General features: G+C 43.9%; 1 protein-coding gene across 3 annotated transcripts in view; it reads right to left on the bottom strand.

Annotated features, from left to right (window-relative positions):
* Positions 1–27,320, bottom strand: part of THSD4 (thrombospondin type 1 domain containing 4) — a 1,080,479-nt gene that overhangs the window by 609,241 nt on the left and 443,918 nt on the right. For all 3 annotated transcript variants that reach the window (XM_033919867.1, XM_033919866.1, XM_033919868.1), the window contains exon 8: positions 17,278–17,414. In XM_033919867.1, the coding sequence (XP_033775758.1) occupies positions 17,278–17,414 (137 nt within the window). The remainder of the gene's footprint in view (positions 1–17,277; positions 17,415–27,320) is intronic.

Here is a 27,320-nt window from a genome sequence, read left to right as displayed (position 1 = left end):
AAGGTTAAAAACAGCAGTTAGGAAAGGAACATCATTCATGATAAAGGAAAGGAGAGAGAAAAAAAAGAAACCCACACAATTACTTCAGATCCGGCTCCACAATGCCAGAGAGATTACAAATGAAAATTTGGGAAAGCCAATCTGAATAGATTGGACTATACAGAATAGGACTATACAGAAAATTTATCTGTAGCAATTTGACTCAAGGCATGAACAGAAGACAGAAGGGACAGAAAGGTGAGAGGAAGTTGCTGAACACAAAGAATGAGTAGGGATAAAAGGTGAAAGCAATGCAGAAAGATACAAAGGCATGCCTGTTTGAAGGACTTTATAAGCCAAAAAAAAAGAACTTTAAATTGAACTTAAACAGAACTCATCCAAAGGAGCCCAAATCTTTCTAAAGTGCTGAACCCAACAGCGTTTTCTTCATATTTACATACAAGACAGACCCCCCAACCCACCATTCTGACAAAATATGCTGTAATGACAAACTCCATAAGGATATCAAATAGCCTAGCCTTCCCCACTCGTACCAAGTGAGGTAATGCCAATGAATGTAACATAACATCTTCAAGTTCTAAAAAATCTTGAATCCTGTGCCAAACCAAACCCCTTGGCACACCCAAAAAACATATGGAAAAATCTGTCTTGCCAGCCCAACACACACTACACCCTTGGGCAGAAACCTTATAAGGTTATACACATTGTGCGACATAAAAGAGAGACTGAGTAACAGAAGCAGATAAAGTGGGTTTAAAGACTTTACCCCAAAATACATTCCATGACTTTTAATCAATACCACCCACAAAGTCATGTTTCCATGCATTAATCGTTTTGAATTTAACCTTATGATAAAGGGATAAATAAAAAGGGAGCAGCAAAGGAGTGAATTTATGGATCAATGAGGTGGGCCAGAGATCATGTGGGGAAGGGTGAAGGGGAGAAAAGTATTTTTCCACAGCTGTAAGGGATGAAAGGATGACTATTTTGACTAAAGAGTAGGAGAAGTGAAAGTTGCTGCTGAAGTAGGAGAAAGGCTGGGGGAGGAGGGTGAACCGGCATTAAAAGAAGGAAGCCTAGGAGAAACATAAGAATTGCCATACTGGGACAGACCGAAGGTCCATCAAGCCTAGTATCTTGTTTTCAACAGTGGCTACCCCAGGGCCCAAGTACTTTTGCAGAAACCCAGAAAATAGCAACATTTCAGAGCTGAGATTGTGATGGTATAATGCCTCAATCCACCAATGCCTAAGAGCCAAACTCATCAGTGATGTCACAATGGCTTGATTGTCCTATACTTGGCGCTCATGTAAGAACATAAGAGGTGCCTTACTGGGACAGACTGAAGGTCGATTAAGTCCAGTATCCTGTTTCCAACAGTGGTCAACCCAGATCCCAAGTACATGGCAGAAACCCAGAGAATAGCAACATTCCAGAGCTAAGATTGTGATGTCATAATGCCTCATTCCACCAATGCCTAAGAACCAAGGCTCTATTTTGTCTCCTCCTTTATTTAACATCTTTACAGCCCCTCTCTTAACCTTATGCCAGTTCATAGGGTTCTCCATTTTTGCTTATGCAAACAATTTTCAAATCCTACACACAGTAAATTCAGATTTAGATGAGGAGGTACATAACATCAACCAAAAACTGTCCAAAATAAAACAATGGCTTCAAGATAACATGTTATCTTTAAATCTAGAAAAAACTAAAAGCGTTTTTTCCCCATGGAAAGAGGGACTCAAGAATCCACCACCAATTTGCTTTAATAACTTTCCAATTCAGTTCGTCAATAAAATAAGAATCCTTGGAGTCATTTATCATGATCAAATAAATTCTGTTGTTAAAAGTTGTTTCTATAGGCTGTGTATGATTCGATCCTTAGCTAACTTTTTGGATGCTCCCTCACTAAACATTTTAATTCATTCATTGATCATTTCAAAACTGGATTATTGTAATTCACTGTATAAAGTAATTACACAAAAAAGAAACAAGAAGATTACAACTGATACAAAATACTGCAATAAAAATCATTATAGGTAAAAGAAAATTTGACCATGTAGCACCATTATTAAAGAATGCACATTGGCTTCCTATCAACCACCGAATAACCTATAAACAACTCATTACATTTAGGGCTCCTTTTATGAAGGTGCGCTAGCGTTTTTAGCACGCGCTACAATGCCGCGTGCGCTAATCCCGCACTACACGGAAAATACTAACGCCAGCTCTATGGAGGCATTAGCGTGTAGTGCACGTGGCAATGTAGCATGCACTAAGCGCGCACTAAAACCACTAGCGCACCTTCATAAAAGGAGCCCTTAAAGTTCTACAAGTTAACACACCGCTATTCCTAGATCGAGTTAGCATTCTTTATTCTCCTCTCCGCTCCTTACGATCTGAGGATAAATACCTATTTACTGTTCCATCCTTACGAACCATAAATACGAAACATACTACACTCTTCTATGTCACCGCCCCCCAAACGTGGAACTTATTACCTGCTCAGATAAGAGAAGAAAAGAACCTTGAGAAATTTAAATCAAAACTAAAAAGTTTTCTACATAGAGATGCCTTTAACTGATTAGTTAGTCCCTTACACTAAGTTGACATTCCCAATCGCAGTAGGAAAGCACTGATCTAATATATTGTAATCCCCTATTGTTCTATCCTTATTTGTTCTCTTTACTATATCAAATTGTAGTTCTTCCCCGATTTCCCTTTGAAGTGTATGTTTGTCTATCCCTACATTGTATGTTCCTCTCATTTGAAAATTATTTATTGTACATCGGTTTGTAATCCTTGAAAAAATCAATTTTATCAAATATGAAATAAACTTGAAACTCGGCTTGATTGTCCTATACTTGGCTCACATAAGAACATAAGAATTGCTGTACTGAGACAGACCAAAGGTCCATCAATTCCAGTATCCTGTTTCCAACAGTGGCCAACCCAGGTCCCAAGTACCTAGCTGGATCCCAAGTAATAAAACAGATTTTATGCTGCTTATCCTAGGAATAAGAAGTTCTAGTCTATCAAGTGCTGGTACATGAGAAAAAATATTAGAAGTATCACCAACAGAAAGGGTGGTTAATTTTAAATTGTCTATGAGATCTGTTAGATCTCATGATGAGACATTTTGCAGCTCTATACTCACAGTAAATGGTGCAGAAGGGAAGACAAGGGAGGGGCACAATGGACTTGCTTTTTCAGTAGTTGCAAACCTGGGTATACCCAGGGAGCATGCTTCTTAAATCTATAAGCATGTGAATTCAGTGGGATAAGATTACCAGAAAAAAGTGACTAGAGAAGAATGGGTTGAGAAAATACAGGAGTCCAGCAATAAAGCAGTAGGCAGTGCAGAAATCGGACAAGTTCCTCAGGTATGATAATGGAGAGGGCTCTCATGGGATGTGATGAAAAAAAGGGATGCAGAAGAGGGAGATGAGGGGGGGGGATAGTACCGTGTTTCCCCGAAAATAAGACCTACCCTGAAAATAAGCCCTAGCATGATTTTCGGGGTAGGTCTTAATATAAGCCCTACCCCCGAAAATAAGCCCTAGTCATAGGCAGCCACGCTTCCCCCGTCCACGCAGCTGAACCGACAAACCGCCACTGACCCTCCATCCTTCCCTCCCAACCAATCTCCGCCAACCGCAACCATAAATACCTTGCTGCAGAAGAGCGTCAGGCCAGCAGCACTCACAGGCTGCTTTGCGGCCTTCTCACTGGGGCCTTCTGTGAACTGATGGACCGACGCTCCTCTGAAGCAAGGTATTTACAATCGCGGTCAGCGGGGATCAGTTGGGAGGGAAGGATGGAGGGTCATCAGCAGTTCGGCGGGTACAGCGGCAGTTGCTCAAAGGTTCTGCTACACAGGGGGATGGGAGGGACGGAAGGATGGAAGTTGGATAAAGAGTTCCTCTGTACAGGGGGATGAGAGGAAGGAAAGGATGGAAGCTGGGCAAAGGGTTCTGCTGCACAGGGGGATGGGAGGAATGGAGGGATAGAAAGATGCTGCAGAGGGAAGGCACAAGGGGATGGGTGAGAGGGGAGGAAAGATGTTGTACATGTGGGGGAAAGCAAAGAGGAAGAATTTGGGTGAAGGAGAGGAAGGGAGAAATGGTCATGTACATGAAAAAAAATAAGCCCTACCCAAAAATAAGATCTAGTGCCTTTTTTGGGCCCCAAATTAATATAAGACACTGTCGTATTTTCGGGGAAACATGGTAATAGTCAGACCAATGAAAAGAAAAAAGATGCTCAAGAAAGAAGCTGAAAGGGTGAAGAGGAGTGAGAAATTAAAATCAACAATTTTGCCCTGAGCATGGGTAGTACCTTTATCTGTTATTAACCCTCCAAAAGAGATTCTCTGCAAATAATGGTCTACTGCAACAGACTTTGCCTGTTCAACTAGACTGACCTAGAATTAGGGTTTTGGGGCAATTTTAACATACAATATGCACAGTAAATTCTAGTCACTAATGTCAAATGAGATTTCTTTTCGGTTATCAAGATTCTGAGCTTTAATCAAGTGATTGGGGCTACACACGTGAAAGGTAATATTATAAACCGTTATATGCCTCAAACAATGATTTAATCACATAATAGTGTCCTCAACACAATCAGAAATATCTCCTTTCTTAATCAATGTATTTGGCCCCATAAAAATCTTAATGTACTGTCAGAGGATGGAATTCTTAGTTATTCAACTTCCCTATTAAGAACATAAGAATAGCCTTACTGGGTCAGACCAATGGTCCATCAAGCCCAGTAGCCCATTCTCACGGTGGCCAATCCAGGTCACTAGTACCTGGCCAAAACCCAAGGTGTAGCAATAGTTCATGCTACCAATACAGGGCAAGCAGTGGCTTCCCCGTGTCTTTCTCAATAACAGACTATGGACTTTTCTTCTAGGAACTTGTCCAAACCTTTCTTAAAATCAGCTACGCTATCTGCTCTTACCACATCCTCTGGCAACACGTTCCAGAGCTTAACTATTTTCTGAGTGAAAAAAAATTTCCTCCTATTGGTTTTAAGAGTATTTCCCTGTAACTTCATCAAGTATCCCCTAGTCTCTGTAATTTTTGACGGAATGAAAAATCTACTCGACTCAGGATTTTGTAGACTTCAATCATATCTCCCCTCAGCAGTCTCTTTTCCTAGCTGAAGAGCCCTAACCATTTTAGCCTTTCCTCATATGAGAGGAGTTCCATCCCTTTTATCATCTTGGTCGCTCTTCTTTGAACCTTTTCTAGCACTACTATATCTTTCTTGAGATAAGGAGACCACAATTGAACACAATACTCCAGATGAGGTCACACCATGGAACGATACAGGGGCATTATGACATTCATAGTATTGTTAACCATCCCTTTTTAAATAATTCCCAGCATCCTGTTTGTTTTTTTGGCCACCGCCACACATTGGACGGCATATTGTCTATAATGATACCCAGATCCTTTTCTTGGGCGCTAACCCCCAAGGTGGATCCTAGCATCCGGTAACTGTGATTTAGGTTATTCTTCCCAATGTGCCTCACTTTGCATTTGTCCACATTAAATTTCATCTGCCACTTGAATGCCCAGTATTCCAATTTCCTAAGGTCCGCCTACAATTTTTCACAATCTGCATGTGTTTTAACAACTTTGAACAGTTTAGTGACATCTGCAAATTTAATCACCTCACTCGTCGGTCCAATTTCCAGATATTTATAAATAAGTTAAATAGCACCGGTCCCAGTACAGACGCCTGCAGAACTCCACTGTTCACTCTCCTCCATTGAGAAAAATGACCATTTAGCCCTACCCTCTGTTTTCTATCTGATAACCAATTCCTAATCCACAACTGAACTTTTCCACCTATCCCATGACTCTTTAATTTTCTCAGGAGCCTCTCAAGAAGGAATTTTATCAAAAGCTTTCTGAAACATTGGGAATGAGCCATAAGGTAAGAGCCAGATTTAAATGATGACAGTTGTGACTTATTGCATTGGTGCAGCGTGCATGCTTCTTGCTTTGTTAACATTTATTGTACTTAATATACCAAACTCAATAAAATTTTTTGAACTACAAAAGCTTTCTGAAAATCTAGGTACACTATATCAACCGGCTCACCTTTATCCACATGTCAAAGAAGTCAAGCAAATTTGTGAGGCAAGATCTCCCTCGGCTGAACCCTTGCTGACTCCGTCTCATTAATCATGTTGTCTACATGTTCCACAATTTTATTTTTTATAATCGTTTCTACCATTTTGCCCAGCACCAAAGTGAGGCTTACCAGTCTGTAATTTCCCGGATCTTCCCTGCATCTCCTCCAAATGGCCCATCTGCAGCATCTACTATCTCCTCCTCACTCTAACTGATCTTGAATTCAGAATTGAATTGTCTGCATCATCTTTACTACGAGATTATTCCACACATTTAACACCCTTTCTGTAAAAAAGTATTTCTTTACATTACTCCTGAGCCTCTTAGAACCTCTTAGAACCTCTCACTCTGGAGTTTCCTTCGAAGAGACTCTCTTCGTGTATTTACGCCAGATAGGAATTTAAACATCTCTCTCTCATATCTCCCCTCTCCCGCTTTTCCTCCAAAGTTTACATACTGAGATATTTAAGTCTGTCCCTGTACACCTTATGGCATAGACCTCTGACCATTTTAGTAACATTCCTCTATCTGACTCTATCCTGTTTATATCTTTTTGAAGGTGCAGTCTCCAGAATTGTACACAATATTCTAAATGAGGGGCATCAGTACCTCCTTTTTTCTACTGGCCATTCCTCTCCCTATGCACCCAAGCATCCTTCTAGCTTTCACTGTCTCCTTTTCAATCTGTTTGGCCCCCTTTAAGATCATCAGAAACTATCACACCCAAATTCCGCTCTTCTGTCATGCACATAAGTTCTTCACCTCCTAAACTGTACCGTTCCCTTAGGTTTCTGCAGCTTAAAAGCATGACATTGCATTTCTTAACATTAAAACTTAGCTGTAAAATTTAAGGCCATTCCTCAAGCTTCTCTAAGTTCTTCCTCATGTTTCCTACACCATCAGGGGTGTCTACTTCTACTGCAGATTTTGGTATCATTTGCAAAGAGACAAATCTTACCAGTCAGTCCTTCAGCAATATTGCTTATTTATTTAATTCAAATATTTGCAGCTCCATTACATGCATAATAAAACTAGATAGACTTAGATCAAAATAAAACATCACCATACACTATACAATTCAAAAAATCTGCAAATAAATAAACTAAATAATAGCAAAACTAAAAAAATACCCAAATTTGAAAATGAAAGTCTAAAAAAAAATGGGCTTTCAAACTTTTTCAAAAGGCCAAAAAGTCAGTGATCAAACAAATAAATAAATATTAAAAAGAGCAGGCCCAAGAACTGAACTTTTAGGTACAGCGTTGGTAACATCCCTTTCCTCAAAGTGATCCCCATTGACCACTGTCCTCTGTCACCTTCCACTCAACCAGTCTGTCACTGGGGCCCTCATCAAGGGCACTCAGTTTATTTATTAGATGCCTGTCAAAGGCTTTGCTAAAATCTAAATACACCACATCTAGCGCATTCCCTCTATCCAATTCTCTGGTAACCCAGTCAAAGAAATTAATCAGATTTGTCTGACAAGACCTGACTCTAGTAAAAGCAATGTTACTTACCGTAACAGTTGTTATCCAGGGACAGCAGGCAGCTATTCTCACTAGTGGGTGATGTCATCCGACAGAGCCCCGATACGGACATCTTGCAAGCATGTCTTGCTTGAAGAAACTCAGAAGTTTCGAGATGCCCGCACCGCGCATGCGCCAGTGCCTTCCCGCCCGATGTACCGGGCGTGTCTCCTCAGTTCAGGTAGCTAGCCTGAGAAGCCAACCCAGGGGAGGTGGGTGGGACGTGAGAATAGCTGCCTGCTGTCCCTGGATAACAACTGTTACGGTAAGTAACATTGCTTTATCCTAGGACAAGCAGGCAGGTATTCTCACTAGTGGGTGACCTCCAAGTTAACCCCAATGGGATGGTGGGAGAGTTGGCATTTAAGAGAACAAATTTTGTAACACTGTTTGGCCAAACTGTCCATCCCGTCTGGAGAAAGTATCCAGACAATAATGAGAGGTGAATGTATGAACCGAGGACCAAGTGGCAGCCTTACAAATCTCCTCAATCGGTGTCGATCTGAGGAAGGCTACAGAGGCTGCCATTGCTCTGACCTTATGGGCTGTGACCTTACAGGGAAGGGATAATCCAGCCTGGGCATAGCAGGAAGAGATACAAGCCGCCATCCAGTTGGAGATGGTGCGCTTCGATACAGGTCGTCCCAACTTGTTTGGATCAAAGGAGACGAAAAGTTGAGGAGCAGTTCTGTGTGGTTTTGTGCGATCCAAGTAGAAAGCTAAAGCACGTTTACAGTCCAGCGTGTGTAAAGCAGATTCCCCAGGGTGAGAATGAGGCTTTGGAAAGAATAATAATAATAATAATAATAATAACTTTATTCTTGTATCCCGCAATACCATGGAAGTTCAATGCGGTTAACAATAGAAGAGACTGTACATTTACAGCGATGATACATATTACAGTGTTATTACATTTACAAAGATGTTACATAAATAGCAGTAATAAAAAGGCATATACTAAAGAAGAGACTGTACATATACAGCGATGTTCCATGTTAAAGCGGTGGTACATTTACAGTGATGTTAAATGTGAGGCAATGAAAAGGCAGGGCAATTAGATAAAACAGAGCTTGAGAAAGAGAGGCCATAGTGGCTTGGGAGGGGGGCGTAGTCAGAGGGAATGGAGGCATGTCGAGGTCAGGAGGGTGCAGGGAAGGGGGGAAGGCAGCGTTAGCGGAATTTGTCGAAGAGGTAGGTTTTTAGTGACTTCCTGAACAGGTGGTAGGGCGGGGAGTTGGAGATGAGGGCGGTAAGGCAATTGTTCCATTTGCCCGCTTGGAATGCTAGGGTTCTATCAGTGAATCTCTTGTAGAGGCAGCCTTTTAGGGAGGGAAAGGTGAATAGGTGGGCGTTTCGTGTGCGAGAGGGGCCTGCTATTTCAAGGTGCTCAGACAAGTAGATTGGGGAAGATCCTGTTAGAGTTTTGAAACAGAGGCAGGCGAACTTAAAGATGATCCTTGCCTCTACTGGGAGCCAATGGAGTTTGGTGTAGTAGGGGCTAACATGGTCGTATTTTTTGAGATCATAGATGAGGCGGACGGCCGCATTTTGGACTGTTCTAAGACGTTTGATGGTATTTTTATAGGATCCCAGGTAAATAATGTTGCAGTAGTCTAATATGCTTAATACCAGAGATTGGACGAGTAGACGGAAGGCTTGGTGGTCGAAGTAGCGTTTGATGGTGCGCAGTTTCCAGAGGGTACAGAAACATTTTTTCACCTGGGCACTGGTATGGTCATCGAAGGTTAGGGTGCGGTCCAGGATAACTCCAAGGATTTTTATGGTGGGTAAGATAGGGTAATCTAGCCCATTCAATCTGAGGGAAGTGTTTGTTAATTTGTGGTTGGGACTCGCAAGGAAGATTTTGGTTTTTTCAGAGTTCAATTTTAATTTGAGTTTTGAGAACACTGGGAGCACGATGGATTGGTTGATGTGAAATTCAGAGACCACTTTAGGCAAGAATTTTGGATGAGTACGAAGAACCACCTTGTCATGATGGAATACAGTGAACGGTGGATCCGCCACTAGGGCCTGAAGCTCACTGACCCGGCGAGCTGACGTAAGGGCCACCAGAAAAACCACCTTCCAGGTGAGATACTTAAGTGGAGCCTTGTTGAGAGGTTCAAATGGAGGCTTCATAAGATGAGACAGGACAACATTGAGATCCCAAACCACAGGAGGAGGTTTGATAGGAGGGTTGACATGAAAAAGTCCTTTCATAAATCTGGAAACCACAGGATGAGCAGACAAAGGTTTCTCCTGGAGAGGCTGATGGAAAGCCGCAATAGCACTCAGGTGGACTCGTATAGAGGTAGACTTGAGACCAGACTGAGACAGGTGTAGAAGATAGTCCAATACAGAAGACAGGGAAGCTCGCTGAGGTTCCGTGGCATTGGAAATACACCAGGAAGAGAATCTAGTCCATTTTTGGGAATAGCATTGTCGAGTAGCAGGCTTGAGAAAACTGGTGAGGAGTTATGTTGAAAGGAACCAAGCTGTCAGGTGGAGGGACTGCAGGTTGGGATGAAGTAGTGAACCTTGATGTTGAGTAAGTAGCGAAGGAAACACTGGAAGAAGTACTGGCTCCCTGCTGCTCAGTTGAAGTAGAAGGGAGTACCAAGGTTGTCTGGGCCACCGAGGAGCAATCAGAATCATGGTGGCATGGTTTGATCTCAACTTGACCAGAGTCTTCTGAATGAGAGGAAATGGAGGAAACGCATATAGGAAGCGATTCCCCCAATCCAGTAGAAAAGCGTCTGCCTCGAGGCGGTGAGGAGTGTAGATCCTGAAGCAAAACTGAGGCAGTTTGAAGTTGTGGGGGGCTGCAAAGAGGTCTATCTGAGGCGTTCCCCACTGAGCAAAGATCTGATGAAGGGGGTCGGAATGGAGCGTCCATTCGTGAGGCTGGAGAAGACGACTCAATTTGTCTGCCAAGACGTTGTCTTTCCCCTGAATATAGACAGCTTTGAGGAAGGTGTTGTGAGAACCGCCCAATCCCAGACTCGAAGAGCTTCCTGGCAAAGAGGGGCCGAGCCCGTGCCCCCTTGTTTGTTGACATAATACATGGCGACCTGATTGTCTGTGCGAATAAGGACCACCATGTCGTGAAGTAGATGCTGAAAAGCCTGGAGAGCATTGAAGATGGCTCTGAGCTCCAGAAGATTGATTTGATGGAGTCGTTCCGCACTGGTCCAGAACCCCTGAGTGCGAAGACCATCCAGATGAGCCCCCCATGCATAGTTCGATGAATCTGTCGTGAGAACTTTCTGGTGGGGAGGAGAGTGAAACAGCAAACCTCTGGATAGATTCGAAGAGGTCATCCACCAGAGAAGAGACTGCCGTAGAGCAGGAGTGACTACAATGTGACGGGACAACGGGTCGGACACCTGAGTCCATTGAGATGCTAGGGTCCATTGAGGAATCCTGAGATGTAGTCTGGCAAAAGGCGTCACATGAACGGTAGACGCCATGTGCCCCAAGAGGACCATCATGTGTCTCGCTGAGATGGATTGGCGAGAAGACACCGACTGGCAGAGTAGAAGGAGAGCATCCATGCGTTGAGGAGGAAGGAATGCTCGAAGTTGAATGGTATCCAGAACAGCCCCGATAAAGGGGAGAGACTGGGTGGGCTGAAGATGTGACTTGGGGAAGTTGATCTCGAAGCCCAAACTCTGCAGGAAACAAATTGTAGTCAAGGTCGCCGAAATGACCCCTGGAGCCGACGGTGCCTTGATGAGCCAGTCGTCGAGGTATGGAAACACCTGGAGACCCATGTTCCGGAGTGCAGCGGCCACCACCACCAGACACTTCGTGAAGACTCTGGGAGACGAGGAAAGGCCGAATGGAAGCACTCGATACTGTAGATGCAGATGTCCCACCCGAAATCTGAGGAACTTGCGGGAGGCCGGATGAATAGGGATGTGAGTGTAGGCCTCCTTGAGGTCCAGAGAGCACAACCAATCGTTCTGCTCGAGGAGGGGGTAGAGAGAAGCAAGGGTCAGCATGCGGAACCGCTCCTTGACCAAAAACTTGTTGAGGACTCGAAGGTCCAAAATGGGACGCAGATCGCCCGTCTTCTTCGGAACGAGGAAGTACCGGGAGTAAAACCCCTGGTTTTGCTGATCTAAGGGAACCGGCTCGACGGCCCGAAGCCGAAGCAGAGCCTGAGCCTCCTGAAGGAGAAGAGCGGTCTGCGTCAAGTTTGAAGGATACTCTCTTGGCGGGAGGTCCGGGGGGATCCGTTGGAAATGAAGAGAGTATCCTTCTCTTACGATGGTGAGGACCCAAAGGTCCGTGGTGATTGTCTCCCATCGATGACAAAAATGATGGAGACGACCCCCAATGGGAAAAATGGGGGGAGACAGAACGAGGTCGGTTATGCTCCCTGGAAGAGAGTCAAAAAGGCTGAGTATCCTTGGGTGCAGCCGGCATCTGAGGCTTCTGCTGAGGCTTCTGAGGAGGCTGTCTCTTCGCAGGCTGTCTCGCAGGCGGAGTCTGTCTCGGCTGATAACGCCGCTGGTAAATCAGAGGCGGCCTAGAGGGACGAGACTGCTGAGGTTTAGGCTTAGGCCGCAGAATGGACTGGAAGGACTTCTCATGGTCCGAAAGCTTCTTAGTAACAGTCTCGATAGACTCATCGAACAGATCCGCCCCCGCACAAGGCACATTTGCAAGTCTGTCTTGGAGGTTCGGATCCATATCAATCGTGCGAAGCCATGCCAGGCGACGCATGGCGACCGAACAGGCCGCAGCACGTGCCGAGAGCTCGAAGGCATCGTAGGAGGATTGCATCAGCTGCAGGCGTAACTGGGAAAGGGTCGCCACCACCTCTTCAAACTCAAATCGAGCCTGAGCATCGATAAAGGGAATGAACTTGCGGAGCACCGGCAAGAAGAAGTCCAAATATGAAGAGAAGAAGAAATTGTAATTGAGGACTCGAGTCGCCATCATCGAGTTCTGGTAGATACGTCTGCCAAATTTATCCATCGTCCTCCCTTCACGGCCCGGTGGTACTGAGGCGTAAACCTGGGAGGGATGAGATCGTTTGAGGGAGGACTCGACCAGAAGGGACTGATGAGACAGCTGTGCCCCCTCAAACCCTTTATGGTGGACGATGCGGTATCGAGCATCCAACTTACTGGGAACTGCAGGGATTGAATATGGTGTTTCAAAACAACGCATGAAAGTCTGGTCAAGCAGTTTATGCAGAGGTAGCCGAAGCGTCTCCGCCGGAGAGTGAGGCAAATGCATGGTGTCCAGATACTCCTTAGAATATCGAGAACCAGTGTCCAAAGTTACATCCAAGTCATCCGCCATTTGTCGGAGGAAGGAGGAAAAGGACAGTTGGTCCGCCAGCGCCGGCCGGCGAGACGGACTAGAAGAAGTGGAAGCCTCCGGGTCCAGAGATAGCTGGGAGCGGCATGGTGAAAAGGAGGTAGATGGTTCCTCATACTCCGGTCCCTCAGGCGGGGATAAATCCGACGAGGAGTATCCCATACGCTGGATCTTCTTTTGCGGGGACACCTCCGAATGACGTGAGGAGTGTCGAGAGGAGTGTCTAGATCGATGCCCCTCCCGGTGACGGGATGGGGAACAAGATCTTCTATGCATCGCACGATCCCCTGAAGCCTCCAAGGAATGGATGGGACTAGATGCAGTGGATCGCAGAGGTGGCAAGGATGCGGACTCACGCAGTGCCACCCAGGTCTGGTATGGAGTGCAGAAGAACTCTTCCTGCGATGCTGTATGCCCAGGACTCCGATTATCAGGGGCTGACACAGTACTCTGATGTCGAGGAGGCGTGATGGGCTCCAAAGGTGGCATATCACTAAATGAAGGCCGCCTGGAGGCTTCCGCCGCCCTCTGCCGATCCCCCTCGTCGAGCAGAGAGATCGAACGACGAGGAGGAGGGGGAGGGGGCGGTCCGCCCCCCGGGACCGGGACCGGGAGGTCACCCTGAATGGAGGCGATAAGCCGGGGTCCCATAGACTGCATAAGCTCGACAAATTGAGCTTCTAGCAGGGATCGCAGCGAAGCCGATATGGAGGGATCCGCACCGAAAGGGGGTCCTCCAGCATGGTCTTCGCGCTCCTTTGTGGCCAAGTGCTTCTGCTTGCTAGCTTTAGGCACTTTGATGACCACCGGAGGGACAGTGGAAGGCGGTACCTGAGCCGAGGAGACGGGGACAGGCACCGATGTCGAACATGAGGCAGAAGTCGGAGTGAACGATGCCGGCTTCACAATGCCCGATGCAGGAGTGGTCGATGCAGGTTTCGAACGGACCGGCGAAACATCAGCAGAAGTTGAAGCAGACGGCTCTTTGGCAGACTCCATCTTAAACATCGACTCCCAAAGTAAGCAGCGCCGTTTGAACGAGCGCGCAGTGAGCGTGGAACAAGGCCGGCACGATTTCGGAACGTGTTCTGGACCAAGACACTGAAGACAGCGTCGATGCGGGTCCGTCAACGAAATCGCACGCTGGCACTTGCTGCACTTTTTAAAACCGGTGATTGGCCGGGACATAGGCCGGAAAATCTGCGCCGCAAGGTCGAAGGCGCTAGGCCTAAGCCGCGAGGCCGGCCCGGCCGAACCGCCGGAAGAAATAATTTTAACTTTTTTTTTTTTTTTTTTTAAGAAAATATAAAGTAAAATTGAAATAAAGCAAATAAACAAAAAACGCGGTACAAAGAAGGCAAAATTACTGAAATTCAGTCAGCGCAGAATGAAGTGAAACTTCTCAGCTCCGCGGAAAGAAAAGAACTGAGGAGACACGCCCGGTACATCGGGCGGGAAGGCACTGGCGCATGCGCGGTGCGGGCATCTCGAAACTTCTGAGTTTCTTCAAGCAAGACATGCTTGCAAGATGTCAGTATCGGGGCTCTGTCGGATGACATCACCCACTAGTGAGAATACCTGCCTGCTTGTCCTGGGATAATCCATGTTGCCACGGGTCCTATAATCCACTGGGTTCCAGAAACTGCACTACTCTCTAAAGCATTTGCATTTCCAACCTAAAGTTCCATACTTCTTCCTTACTTAATCTATAATAATAAAACCATAGAGCGCGCATGCGCTCTTGAAACTTCGCGAGTCCTGGCGCCGTGAGGTGTGCCTCCGTGCCGAATTTGATTTTCGAACACGGAGGCAGGCCAGAACACGGAGCCACTCCCCCCTCGCCATCACTCACAGCCAGAGTGCCGCTTCACTGCTGCCACTGATTCGGAGGGGGGGTACAGGTACACCTGCCAGCATCTTCCCTCTTGCCTGCTCACCCACCCGCCATGGCTCCTCTCTCGAACAGGCCAGGGACTACGGGCGGGCGGCCCGCAGACAGGAGGTTGCCGAAACGCACCAAGCTTCACGGGGGGGGGGAGGGAAACGGCAAGCGACGACGAGAAGGGGGTCGGAGCAGGCCGCAGAGGCTGTCGGTGCCTGCAGGCCGCCGCGGCTTCAGGCGGATGTCGGTGGAGGGAAGAGTTGTCGGTGTCGGCTTCAGGCGGATGTCAGTGGAGGTAAGGGTTGCTGCTGGACATGGGAAGAGGTGCTGATGGACGGGGGGGCAGGAAAAGGAAGGGAGGCCTACTGCTGGACAGGGGAACAGAAAAGAGGTGCTGCTGGACAGGGGAGGCAGAAAAAGGAAGGGAGGCCTACTGCTGGACAGGGGGAGTAGAAAAAAGGTGCTGATGGACAGGGGCGGCAGAAAAAGGAAGGGAGGCCTACTGCTGGACAAGGGGAGCAGGAAAGAGGTGCTGTTGGACAGGGGGGAGTTAAAACAAAGGGAGAAGGGCTGGTGCTGGATAAGAGGAGCAGTGAAGGGGTGGTGGTGGACACAGGGGAAGAAAAAGGAAGGGAGAATGGACAGGGGGAGCAGGCAAGGGGTGGTGGTGGACAGCCGAGGAAAAAGAAAGACAGAAAGAAAGAAAGAAATACAGAAATAGGCTAAGGAGAGAGAGAAATAAATAAATACAGACACACACACACATATTCTAGCACCCGTTAATGTAATGGGCTTAAAGACTAGTAATAATAATAATTTATTCTTATATACCACCAAACCATTAGTTCAAGGCGGTTCACAACAAGAAGACACTGTACAAACAGTAAATTACATACATGAGCATATCAAATATTTCTCAGAGAATACAGATTGCAATTAAGTCACATATTTATCAAACAGGTAAGTTTTAAGAATAAATAGTAAGACTGAGCTTGGGGAATAAGAGCATTCCAACATGAATTCATTGCACTAGACTGAAATGCAAGTTTTTCCTAAGAATCTCTTGCTGTGACATGCTTTTACTGATGGGAACATAAACCAATAGGTTTATCGTGTATTCTTATTTGAATTATAAAATTCAAAGTGGGAAGATAGGTAGGTTGGAGTCAATCCAAATAACACTTTAAAACATACAGCCAAATTTAAACAAAACTCTAGCCTCAAATGGCAACCAGTGAAGCTTTAGATAATAGAGGCTTACATGGTCATATTTTTTAAGGCCAAAAAATCAAATGGACTGCTGTATTCTGAGTCTATTAAGAGGGTTTTTAAAAAAAAAAAAATAAGATCCCAGATATACAATATTACAGTAGTCCAGAATAGTCAAAATTGATGACTTCTACTTTTGTGGTGAGGGACCACATCTGCACTTCTTCAATCCTTCGGTAACACTCCTGACTCTAGAAAAGCATTGAAAAGATCAGCCAGCGGAGCCGTCAGAACTTCTCTAAGTTCCTTCAGTACCCTCAGATGTACACTATCCAGCCCCATCGCTTTATCTTCCTTTAATTTACTATCCATATCATACCCTTACCAAAATTTATTTCACCATAAATTATCATCAGTTCAATTTATATTTTTAGTGCCTTTCTTTCATTAAAACCTCTTATATTGTCATAATACTTGTAAATCTTAAAAACAAAACTTATCTTTGAATGTGAGATTATGGAGACCATTTTAGAAGCATCTACTGTATATATGGAAGTAGCAGCATTTACACATATAGATTGCAAACATGTGAAAACTGCTATTTCAGAAAGCCTTTGCTTATATATGTAGATGCTCTGAGATGCTGAGATATCAAAGAAATGGAGTTTGTACATGTATTTGCACATATTTTCTTTTAAAAAAAAAAATAAATCCTATGGCGCCTGCTCCAAGGCATATACAGACACCAACTACCTGCTCAAATTCCTGGAGGCAAAGACCAAAATGTATGTGTAAAGTAACAATATGAAATGAAAAATGCAATAAAAGCAAAAAATAAAAAAATACAACATGAAAATGATTAACCTGCATATACTTAATAAACATTTGTACAATTAAAAATTAATAACGTCACTGTTGCAATAATTGCAACATTTATTACAGCAAAGACCTATCACATCAAGCAAAAAGATTCAAGTTTCAAGTTTAATCACATTTGATGAATCGCTTATTACAATATCTAAGCGATGTACAATTTAAAAACCATCAGATGTTGGTATTACATAAAATTTAAATAAGTCAGACTTTGGACAGACAATTTTTGACAGACATGAATGAGTAGGGAGAAAGGGGAAATAGCAAAGATTCTACCACATATTTGAAAAATAGTCTGTCTTACCTTGCACTGACCAGAAACACAGACAGATGTTCCATTCAGGTCACAAGGGGTGCCATCGATCACCTTTTCAGCTTGCCTTACATAGAACCTATAGCCCATTGCCCGACAATTCAACTCACATTTTTGGCTGCCCTGCACTAAAGAAAAAAGCAAAGAGTAAATATTTTCTGCAAATCAAACAGCAGTCAGAATTTTAGGTGTACTCTATGGTGTATATTATAAATTATTCATTAAGAAATGTGCTGACCTTGCTACAATTCAGAAATAATAATATAGTGACTTTGTTTAGGGATCTAGAATCTCTTGGTCAAGGAAGGAGAACAGAGGAAGAAAAGAATGACCCTTTTATCTAAATAGTCTCAACCTATCATTTTGTTGCAGAAAAACTAGCAACAATTCCTGCCATATTACTATGGCTGTAGGTTAATAATCTAGTGAAGATTTCCTCTTGTGGAGAAAGATAAGTTGGTAGCATCCACTAAGACCACCATTAGTGCTTCTTACTGAAAAAATTGTAAGTAGATAATAGTGGAAAGTAGAAAGTCAGATCATACAGTTCCAGAAGCAAATTCTAGAACAGAGTTTAACCTTTTTCTAGAAACATAAATAGCCAGGATATCTAATAGCAGTAGCAGACCTAGGGTATGCAACACCTGAGGCCGATCATTTTTTAACATACTCCCATATAAAAAAATATTTTTAACAATTTTATTTATTTTTAAATCCCATCCTCCCCAGAGAGATCAGAACAGGTTACAGTTTAATATTCACCGTTTTATAATATAACATTACATAGGATTACAATCTCTCCAACCCCACACCAGCGCTGTGGTGTAAACAAAATAAACAAAAAAGATCATACCAGGTGTTTAAAGACGACAGTTTGTTCTATCGTTGGGAAAATGCTTGTGGGGTTCCGCAGGGTTCGCCTCTGTCCCCCACTTTGTTTAATATTTATCTTGTTTCTTTGGGAAATTTTTTGCAAAGTTTAAAGCTTAAGTTTTACATTTATACGGATGACATCACTATAGTCATCCCGTTAAACTGCTTGTCATCTGGGCTTATAAATTCTTTAGCAACCATTCTAAGTCAGACTGAACTTTGGATGACTGCCTTTAAATTGAAATTAAGGGCTCCTTTTACAAAGTTGCGCTAGGGCCTTAATACGTGGAATAGCGCGCGCTAAACTGCCGCACACGCTAGCCGCTACCACCTCCTTTCCAGCTAGCGTACACTAATCCGGTGTGTGCGATAAAACCGCTAGCGCGGCTTTGTAAAAAGGAGCCCTAAATGCAGAAAAAATAAATTTTTTCTTGCAATTCCTAATGATTAGATCAAAGAAACTACGATACATGTGAATGATGTGGACTATAATATAGAACAGTCTATAAAAATATTGGGAGTGACTTTAGATAGACATCTTACATTGGAACAAGATACTGATTTATTACTTAAGATATGCTTCTCGGTGCACATTAAGAAATATTTTGAGGAAGCCTCTTTTTGTTTGTTAGTGCAGTCTTCTATCTTAAGCATTCTCGACTACTGCAATATTATATATAGGTGCCTATAAGAAAATTCTCAAAAAATTGAGAGTGGTTCAAAATAATGCAGTTCGACTCATTTTTGGTTTTAAAAAAATGGGAGCATATTACTCCTTTTTATCAGAAACTTCATTGGTTGCCAATTGTGTCTAGAGTTTTGTTTAAATTTTCATGCATCTGTTATAAATCAATTTTCGGTATGCCACCTGGCTATCTTGTTCCTCACTTTTCTCTGAGTCACTCAAATAAGACTATACGCAGAACACATCTGTTTACATATCCTTCTACAAAATCCTGTCATTATAAGAAGTTCCTTGAGAGAACCCTCTCGTTTCAGGCCACTAAAATGAATGTATGGTTTGGAAAAATTATGTAAGAGATTTCTTCTTATCTTGATTTTAGAATATTGTTAAAAGACACAACTATTTGATAGGTTTGTAGCCTAATGCATTGTGTTTCAATTCTTTAATGAGTTCTTTTATATTCATAATTTGATGTATTTTATCTGTATTGTATGTACAAGCTCCATTTGTTGTGAACCGATTAGAACCACCTTGGTCTGGCGGTATATAAGAATAAAAATTATTATTATTATTATTTTCCTCGTTCTTTTAGGTCCTAGTTCACGCTTGCTCTCTAACACCAGCTCTGGCAAGATACACATTTCAAATCAGATATATTGTAATCACAAAACTGAAAATAAAATTATTTTTCTACTTTTTGTTGGCTGGTCATTTTATTATTCAAATCATATTGGATCCAAGCTCTGGTTTCTGTTTATCTTCTGTTAACTCACTTACCAGGATCTCCTGCCTATTTGATATTTTCTTCTTTTTCTGTGATCTCTGTACCTTTCCTTCCACTGCCATATCCAGCATTTCTTTCCCACTGTCTACCATCTCTCTCTCTCTGCCTTGTGTCCTGGGTCAAACATCTCTATTCCCCTCTGTGCAGTATCACTCTCTTCCTCACCCTCAATTATCATGTAAATTTCTTTCTCTCTCCCCATGCACCATCTCTCCTTGCCCTCTACCCTATGTCCAACATTTCTCCCTCTCTCTTCTCCATGCATGTCTCCTTTCCCTCCACCATATGCAGGATTTCTCCCTCTCACCCCTTTCTACCTCTTTGCATCTCTCCCTTCATCTCCTCCACCCCTGCATCTCTTTCTTCATCTCCTCCACCCTATGTCCAACAATTTTTCTTTCTCCTCTCCCTCCCCTTGTGCAGCAGCTTTCCATCTCTCCCTCCTATCCCCCCTATACAGCAGCTTTTCATCCCTCCCTCCCATCCCCTTGTGCAGGGGTGCCCACACTCTTTTGGCTTGAGAGCTACTTTTAAAATGACCAAGTCAAAATGATCTACCAACAATAAAAATTTTAAAAAACACAAAGCACACTGTACGCAGAGAAAATGTTAATTATAATTTATATTCGGGGGGTTTTCAAAGAGGTCAAGGCAGATGACTTTAAAATAGGCAATGTAACAACTATACAAAAATAGACAAATATACCCCTCCCCTTTTACTAAACCGCGATAGCGGTTTTTAGCGCAGGGAGCGGTGATGAATGCCCTGCGCTGCTCCCGACGCTCATAGGCTCCCTGCACTAAAAAACACTTTTGCGGTTTAGTAAAAGGGGGCCTTAGTGCAGCAGATATAAATTCTCAAAAAGGACACATTTTGATCACTAAATTGAAAATAAAATCATTTTTCCTACCTTTGTTTTCTGGTGATTTCATGAGTCTCTGGTTGCACTTCCTTCTGACTGTGCATCCATTCTTTTTTTCTTTCTTCCTCCTGCACGTTTCCTCTCCTCCAGACCTTCATCCCAACCAACATCTCTCTCTGCCCCTCCATGAGTCCAACTTTTTCTTCCTCTCTCCCTGCCTGCCCCTACCACCCAACACACTCCATTCCCTCCCCCAACTTTTTCTTCCTTTCTCCCTGCTCCTTCCCCTTTCTCTCTCTCTCTGCCCCCTTCTTTCTTAAGAACATAAGAAACGCCTTCACCGGATCAGACCGAGGTCCATCTAGTCCGGCGATCCGCACACGCGGCGGCCCATTTAGGTACTCCTTTATGGAGACCCGGATTTACCGTATCCCTCAAAATGATATGCAAGAAGGAATGCATCCAACTTGCGCTTGAATCCCAGTACAGTAGTCTCCTCCACAATCTCCTCCAGGAGTGCATTCCAAGCATCCACCACGCGCTGTGTGAAAGAAAACTTCCTGACATTTGTCCTGAACCTGCTGCCACTCAGTTTCAGGCTATGACCTCTTGTCTGTGTCACATGTGAAAATGTCAGTAATGCTGCTTCTTGGTCTATTTTATCAAATCCTTTTAATATTTTGAAAGTCTCAATCAAATCCCCTCTCAGTCTTCTCTTCTCAAGGGTAAACAGTCCCAGTTTCCTGAGTTGATCTTTGTAGCTCATATGTTCCATTCCAAGTTTTGTGGCTCGCCTCTGCACTTTCTCTAGCAGAGTTATATCCTTTTTAAGGTATGGAGACCAGTGTTGGATACAGTATTCTAAGTGCGGTATGACCATTGTTCTATAAAGTGGCATTATAACATCTTCCGATCTACTCGTAATCCCCTTCTTAATTATGCCCAACATCCTATTTGCTTTCTTTGCCGCCGCCGCACACTGTGCCGATGGCTTTAGGGTACTGTCAATCAGTACCCCCAAATCCCTTTCCTGTTCGCATTTTTCTAACTTGACCCCCAACATCTTATACTCATGTTCCTTGTTTTTCTTTCCTAGATGCATCACCTTGCATTTGTTTATGTTAAAGTTCATCTGCCACTTTATCGCCCACATTTCTAGCTGGTTCAGATCTTTCTGGAGGTCCTCGCAGTCCCTTTGAGAGCCAACCGCCCGACATAGTTTTGTATCATCAGCAAACTTTATTATATTGTATGTCGTTTCCTCTTCCAGGTCGTTTATAAAAATATTGAACAAGATAGGCCCAAGAACCGAGCCCTGGGGCACGCCGCTGGTCACTTTCTCCCAGTCCGAGAATTTCCCATTTATGCTAACCCTTTGCTTTCTGTTTTCAAGCCATTTGCCGATCCATCTGTGTACTTCTCCTCCTATTCCATGGCTTAGTAATTTCTTCATAAGCCTTGCATGAGGGACTTTGTCAAACGCTTTCTGAAAGTCCAAGTAAATTATATCCACAGGTTCTCCACTATCTATTTTTTTGTTCACGATCTCAAAGAATTGTAGTAAATTTGTCAGACATGATTTCCCTTTCCTGAAGGGCTGACTAGCCCTTATCAGATTGTGGTCCTCCAAGTGTTGTACAATGTTCTCCTTGATTAGTGTTTCAATTATCTTCCCTGGAACCGATGTGAGGCTCACAGGTCGGTAGTTTCCTGGCTCCCCTCTTGATCCTTTTTTGAAAATTGGGATGACAATTTGCTATCCTCCAGTCTTCTGGTATTTGCCCAGATTTTATTGACATGTAACTACGGTTTGTAGCAGTTCGCCAATTTCCTCCTTAAGTTCCTTTAATACTCTTGGGTGAATTCCACCTGGTCCAGGGGATTTGTCACTTTTTAGTTTGTCAATCTGAAAATAAATCATATCCAACGTCACATTGACTGTTGTTAGGCTTTCCTCTGTGCCTCTGGTGAATATCTTCCCTGTGTCTGGCATTATTGAAGTGTCCTCATTTGTGAAGACTGAGGCAAAGAATGAATTTAACCTATCCGCAACCTGTTTGTCCTCTTTAATTGACCCTTTCCTTCCTCGATCGTAGAGAGGGACCACTGCCTCTCTTGCTGGTTTCCTTCCTTTTATATATCTAAAAAAGGGCTTGAAGTTTTTGTCTTCCTGCGCTATCTTCACCTCATAGACTTTTTTGGCGTCTCTTACCGCTTTATGACACTTTTTTTGGTCGTTTTTGTGACAGTTCCAGGCTTCCATCATTTTTTCTCGTTTCCATTTTTTATACGAGTTCCTCTTCTCCCTCACTGCATCTTTTACCTCTTTGGATAACCATGCTGGTTCACCTTTGTTCTTTTTACGCCGTCCTTTGGATAACCTCAGAATGTGTAGATTCTGTGCTTCTGTGATGGTATTTTTCAGTAGAGACCATGCTTGTTCAACTGTTTGGATGCCTGCTATGCCCTTCCTGAGCCGTTTCCTAACCATAGTTCTCATGCTGTCGTAATTTCCTTTTTTATAGTTAAAGGTCGTGGTTTCAGTCTTAATTGGTTTCCCCTTTCCGATGACAATGGTAAAATTGATCATATTGTGATCGCTTGTCCCTAGAGGGACCGTAACTTCTACATCAGCTGCCCTTCCAGCAATACCATTTATGACCAAGTCAAGGATTGCATTTCCTCTTGTAGATTCTCCTACCCATTTGCTCAAGGAAGCAATCATCTAACATTTCAAGGAATTTTAACTCCCTGCCACAGTTTGACGTTGCCAATTTCCAGTTGATCCCCGGAAAGTTGAAGTCCCCCATGATCGTTGTATTTCCCGATTTACTTTTACAAGTAATGTCCTCCATCATTTCTTTATCTGTCTGCTCGGTCTGTCCCGGGGGTCGATAATGAAGTCCAATTTGTAAGTCTGCTTCTTTTCGTCCAGGGATCTTTATCCAGAGTGACTCTAGTTCACCATTTGCCTCTTTATCTCCTTCTCTAACAGACTCTATTTCCTCTTGGACATATAGGGCAATACCTCCCCCTTTTTGCCCAATCCTATCTCTTCTGTATAGTTTATATCCTTTCAATGCCGTGTCCCATTCGTTCTCATCATTCCACCAAGTTTCCGTTATTCCTATGATATCGAGTTGTTCTCTTCTAGCTAATTCCTCCAGCTCACCCATTTTGTTTCCTAAGCTTCTGGCATTTGTGTACATACATCTAAATCGTGTTAATTTACTGGATTTACTGGTCCTCACATCCTTTTGTGTATCCATTTGATCATTTTCATCGGCTCTTGTAGTATCTTCATATTCTTGCCCTATATCAGTGTGTTTGCTTGAAGGTACCTCCACAGGATATCCTGGTGTCCGGGCCATCGACCGGTTGTCGACTGTCGGCTCTCCCCTGATCTTTAGTTTAAAGCCTTCTCAATGGATTTCTTTATGTTCTCAGCCAGGACCCTCGCTCCCTGTTTGGCGAGGTGTAGTCCGTCCTTTCTATAGAACCTGCCTCTTCCCCAGAATGTTGTCCAGTTTCGCACGAAGTCGAAACCCTCCTCATCGCACCATCGCCTCATCCAGGCATTCACAGCCCTCAATTCATCCTGTCTCCTTGCGTCCGCTCTCGGTACCGGAAGGATTTCTGAGAAAGCCACCTTCACCTCCCTGACCTTCAACTTCCTTCCAAGTGAGCGAAGCTGGTCCTTCATTCCCTCCCTGTCATACTTCCATCCGCATACATCGTTGGTTCCCACGTGGATAAGCACAGCCGTATCCTTTCCTCCTGCTCCATCCAAAACCTTGGTGATCCTGCTGGCCACATCCCTCACTCTTGCTCCGGGCAGGCAGGTGACCAGTCTATCCTCTCTTCCTCCTGCAATGTGGCTGTCCCCATTTCTTATTATAGAATCTCCGACTATAATCCCCATCTTCTTTAGTTGGAGGTTCCTCGGGGGTCTTAAGTCCGTATCCTTGGCGTAAGTCATATCTTCTTTCATCTGTGTCAAATCCTCAGATGGTCTATCGTCTGTGCTGATTGGATTGGTGACCCTTCCTTCTTCAATACTTCCTCCCTCCTGGGTTGTTCGGATGCTGATCTCAAGCCCTGGGGTCTCCACAATCTGTTGGTGGGCATCTTCGATTCTCCAATTCTTCAATCACCTCACTAGTGCTGGATTCCACAATCAACCTCCCCTGTGTGCGATTTGCCTCTTTAAATATGAGAAGTTCTTCTAATTCCTTCACCGTTCCCTCCAGCAGCCAGACTTGCTGTTTCAGGCTTTCCAGCTCCTTGCACCGGCTGCAAATGTATGCCATAGTCCCCGAGGGGAGGTACTCATACATACTGCAGCCGGTGTCTTTCTTTCTCTCTGCCCCCCTTTTCTTTCTCTCTTGTCTCTCTCCAGAGAAGGCAGCACTGTTGGTTGATCCTGTTTAGTTCCAGGAAGCATGAAGCTCTGTGTCTTTCTTTCTCTCTCCCTGCCCCCCCACCAGTCACCATCTTTCTTTCTCTCTCCCTGCCCCCCCAAGCCACCATCTTTCTTTCTCTCTCCCTGCCTCCCGAAGCCACCATCTTTCATTCTCTCTCCCTGCCCCCCCAAGCCACCGTCTTTCTTTCTCTCTCTCTCTCTGTCCCCCAAGCCGCCACCGCTGATTTCTCCCTGCTTTCCCGACATGCAAAAGCCAGGCCCATGCAGCCATTACACAAGCGTTTCCCTCTAATGTCAATTCTGACTTCAAAGAGGATGTTCCAGGTCAGCCAGGCAGCGATGTCAGAATTGACATGGGGGGGGGGGGGAATGCTTGTGTAGTGGCTGCATGGTCTTGGATTTTGCACATCGGAGAAGCAGGGAGAACACAAAGGCAACAAGAGTCTATTGCAGAGCCCTTGCAATCTACTGGTCAATTGCGATCGACCCTTGCCCTTATGTATCAGCTTTCCATCTCTCCCTCCCACTCCTTCTGTGCAGCACTTCTCGATCAAATCCCCCTCCCCTTAAGACCTCAACATTTTGGCCTCCTAAAGCAGCAGCAGTGGTAGCGGAGGTGGCAAACAGGTGGTGAACAGGCTGCGTGTGGCCTGTCTGCCAAGGCTTCTCTCTTCTGCATCATCAGTGATGTGGCAGAGGGAAGGCCCCCACAGAGCAGGCCAGGAGCAGCCTGTTCACCGCATGTCTCTGCCTGTTGGCCTCCGCCACCACTGCTGCTGCTTTAAGAGACCCAGACAAGACCCGGATGTGTCAGGAGACTGAAGGACTCACTAAATTGGTGAGTCCAATTTTTTTAAGTAAATTGATTTGAATTGATTCACCAAAGTGAATCAGGCAGCACTACTTCTTCCTGCCACAGTGAAGTTCCTGGACCATGACGCCAACACCGGGAGCACCCCCCTTATGGTCTGCACCTGGGGCGGACCACTCTTTTGCCCCTCACCCCTTTGGTATGCCACTGTCTAATAACTATGAGGTCCTTTTACTTAGCACCCTAAGGTCGCCTTCGCTATCTCTTTTGTTTGTCCTTTTACTAAGCTACAATAGATGCTAACATGCAACTAATACATCTTAAAATAGCATACTGTGGGACACACTCAGGCATCCTGTGGTAATTGCCAAATTAGCACATGCTAATACGGTCACTGTACGGCAATTTTTGCACTAAGTCTTAACCCTGCCAATTTGCAAAGCAAATCTCTTTGCCTTTCCCTCTGTAGCCCCTACCCTCTCTACCTCTTCTCCCTTTATATTTCCCTACATGACCTATATTGATTCATTATTTTTGTCCATTGGGTCTTTCAAGATTAAATTGTTAGCTCTTTTGAGCAGGGACCAACTCTTGTGTGTTTGATGTAAAACTTTGTGTATATCTGATAGCACTAGAAAAATAATAAATAGTAGTAATAGTAATATTCTTATGTAATTCAATGCCCCTGTTATTTACTATTCACTAGTAAAGCAAAGAAAGTTGCAGATAAAGTTTCTTAAAATTTTTGTATGCTTCATTATGCGACTTTATCTTGGCAACAGGGGGAGGGGGTAAGATAGATCAGGGAAGAAAAGTACTGTACATCTCCCTTAACACTGACATTTCTATGAACTTTAAAACCACTTAAAACATGGTCTCATCAGTTATCCAATATGATGTCTGAACATTGTACGTTCATGTGTTCTGAGAAATGCTATTTATAACACATGGGTTCTTGAAAACATGGACTTGATGTGCTAAGAAACTTCTTTCATGTTGTATCTATGGGAATAAATGTTTATACAGTGATTTTGATAAACATGAGCATACATTTTTATACCACACTGAACATTCCCAGTTTGCTGTTTTTGGCTTATAGCATACAAGATATTTTAAGACCGAAGGAAGAGAGGCTAATCCAATTCTGGACACTTCAATAGGGTTGACATATACAGTACCACACGCAAAACAATTTACTTAAAGTTACCTCAGAAATGCAAACAGTTGTAGAATACCGGAGACGAGAGCACGTATCCTGTAAACTTTGGTAGATATAAGAATTAGAACAGCTGGGGTCTAAAGAGCTCTGGGTAGAGTTACTCAAAGCAAAAATTGCTCAGACCTGATCAAAGCAAACATTCAGCACAAAGCAGGCTCAATGATCACAGAAAATAAGACCCCTGATTTTTGCAAAGTACTATCTTTCCAGGTTTTAACTTCTCCTAGTATAAAGCACTTTTCTAAACATGAAAATTCTGAAATGAGGTTAAGAATACCAATTTCAACAGTGGCCGTGATAGTATATCTACTCCCTGATAAATCGATTTTCTTTTGCTTTCTGGACTTTTACCTAGTTTCACTTGATTCTTGCAGAT

The sequence above is a fragment of the Geotrypetes seraphini genome, chromosome 14, assembly GCF_902459505.1.
Source record: "Geotrypetes seraphini chromosome 14, aGeoSer1.1, whole genome shotgun sequence".
Classification (NCBI taxonomy): Eukaryota; Metazoa; Chordata; class Amphibia; order Gymnophiona; family Dermophiidae; genus Geotrypetes; species Geotrypetes seraphini.
The sequence above is the reverse complement of the archived record's forward strand: the minus strand, read 5'-3'. Positions and strand labels throughout refer to the sequence as shown.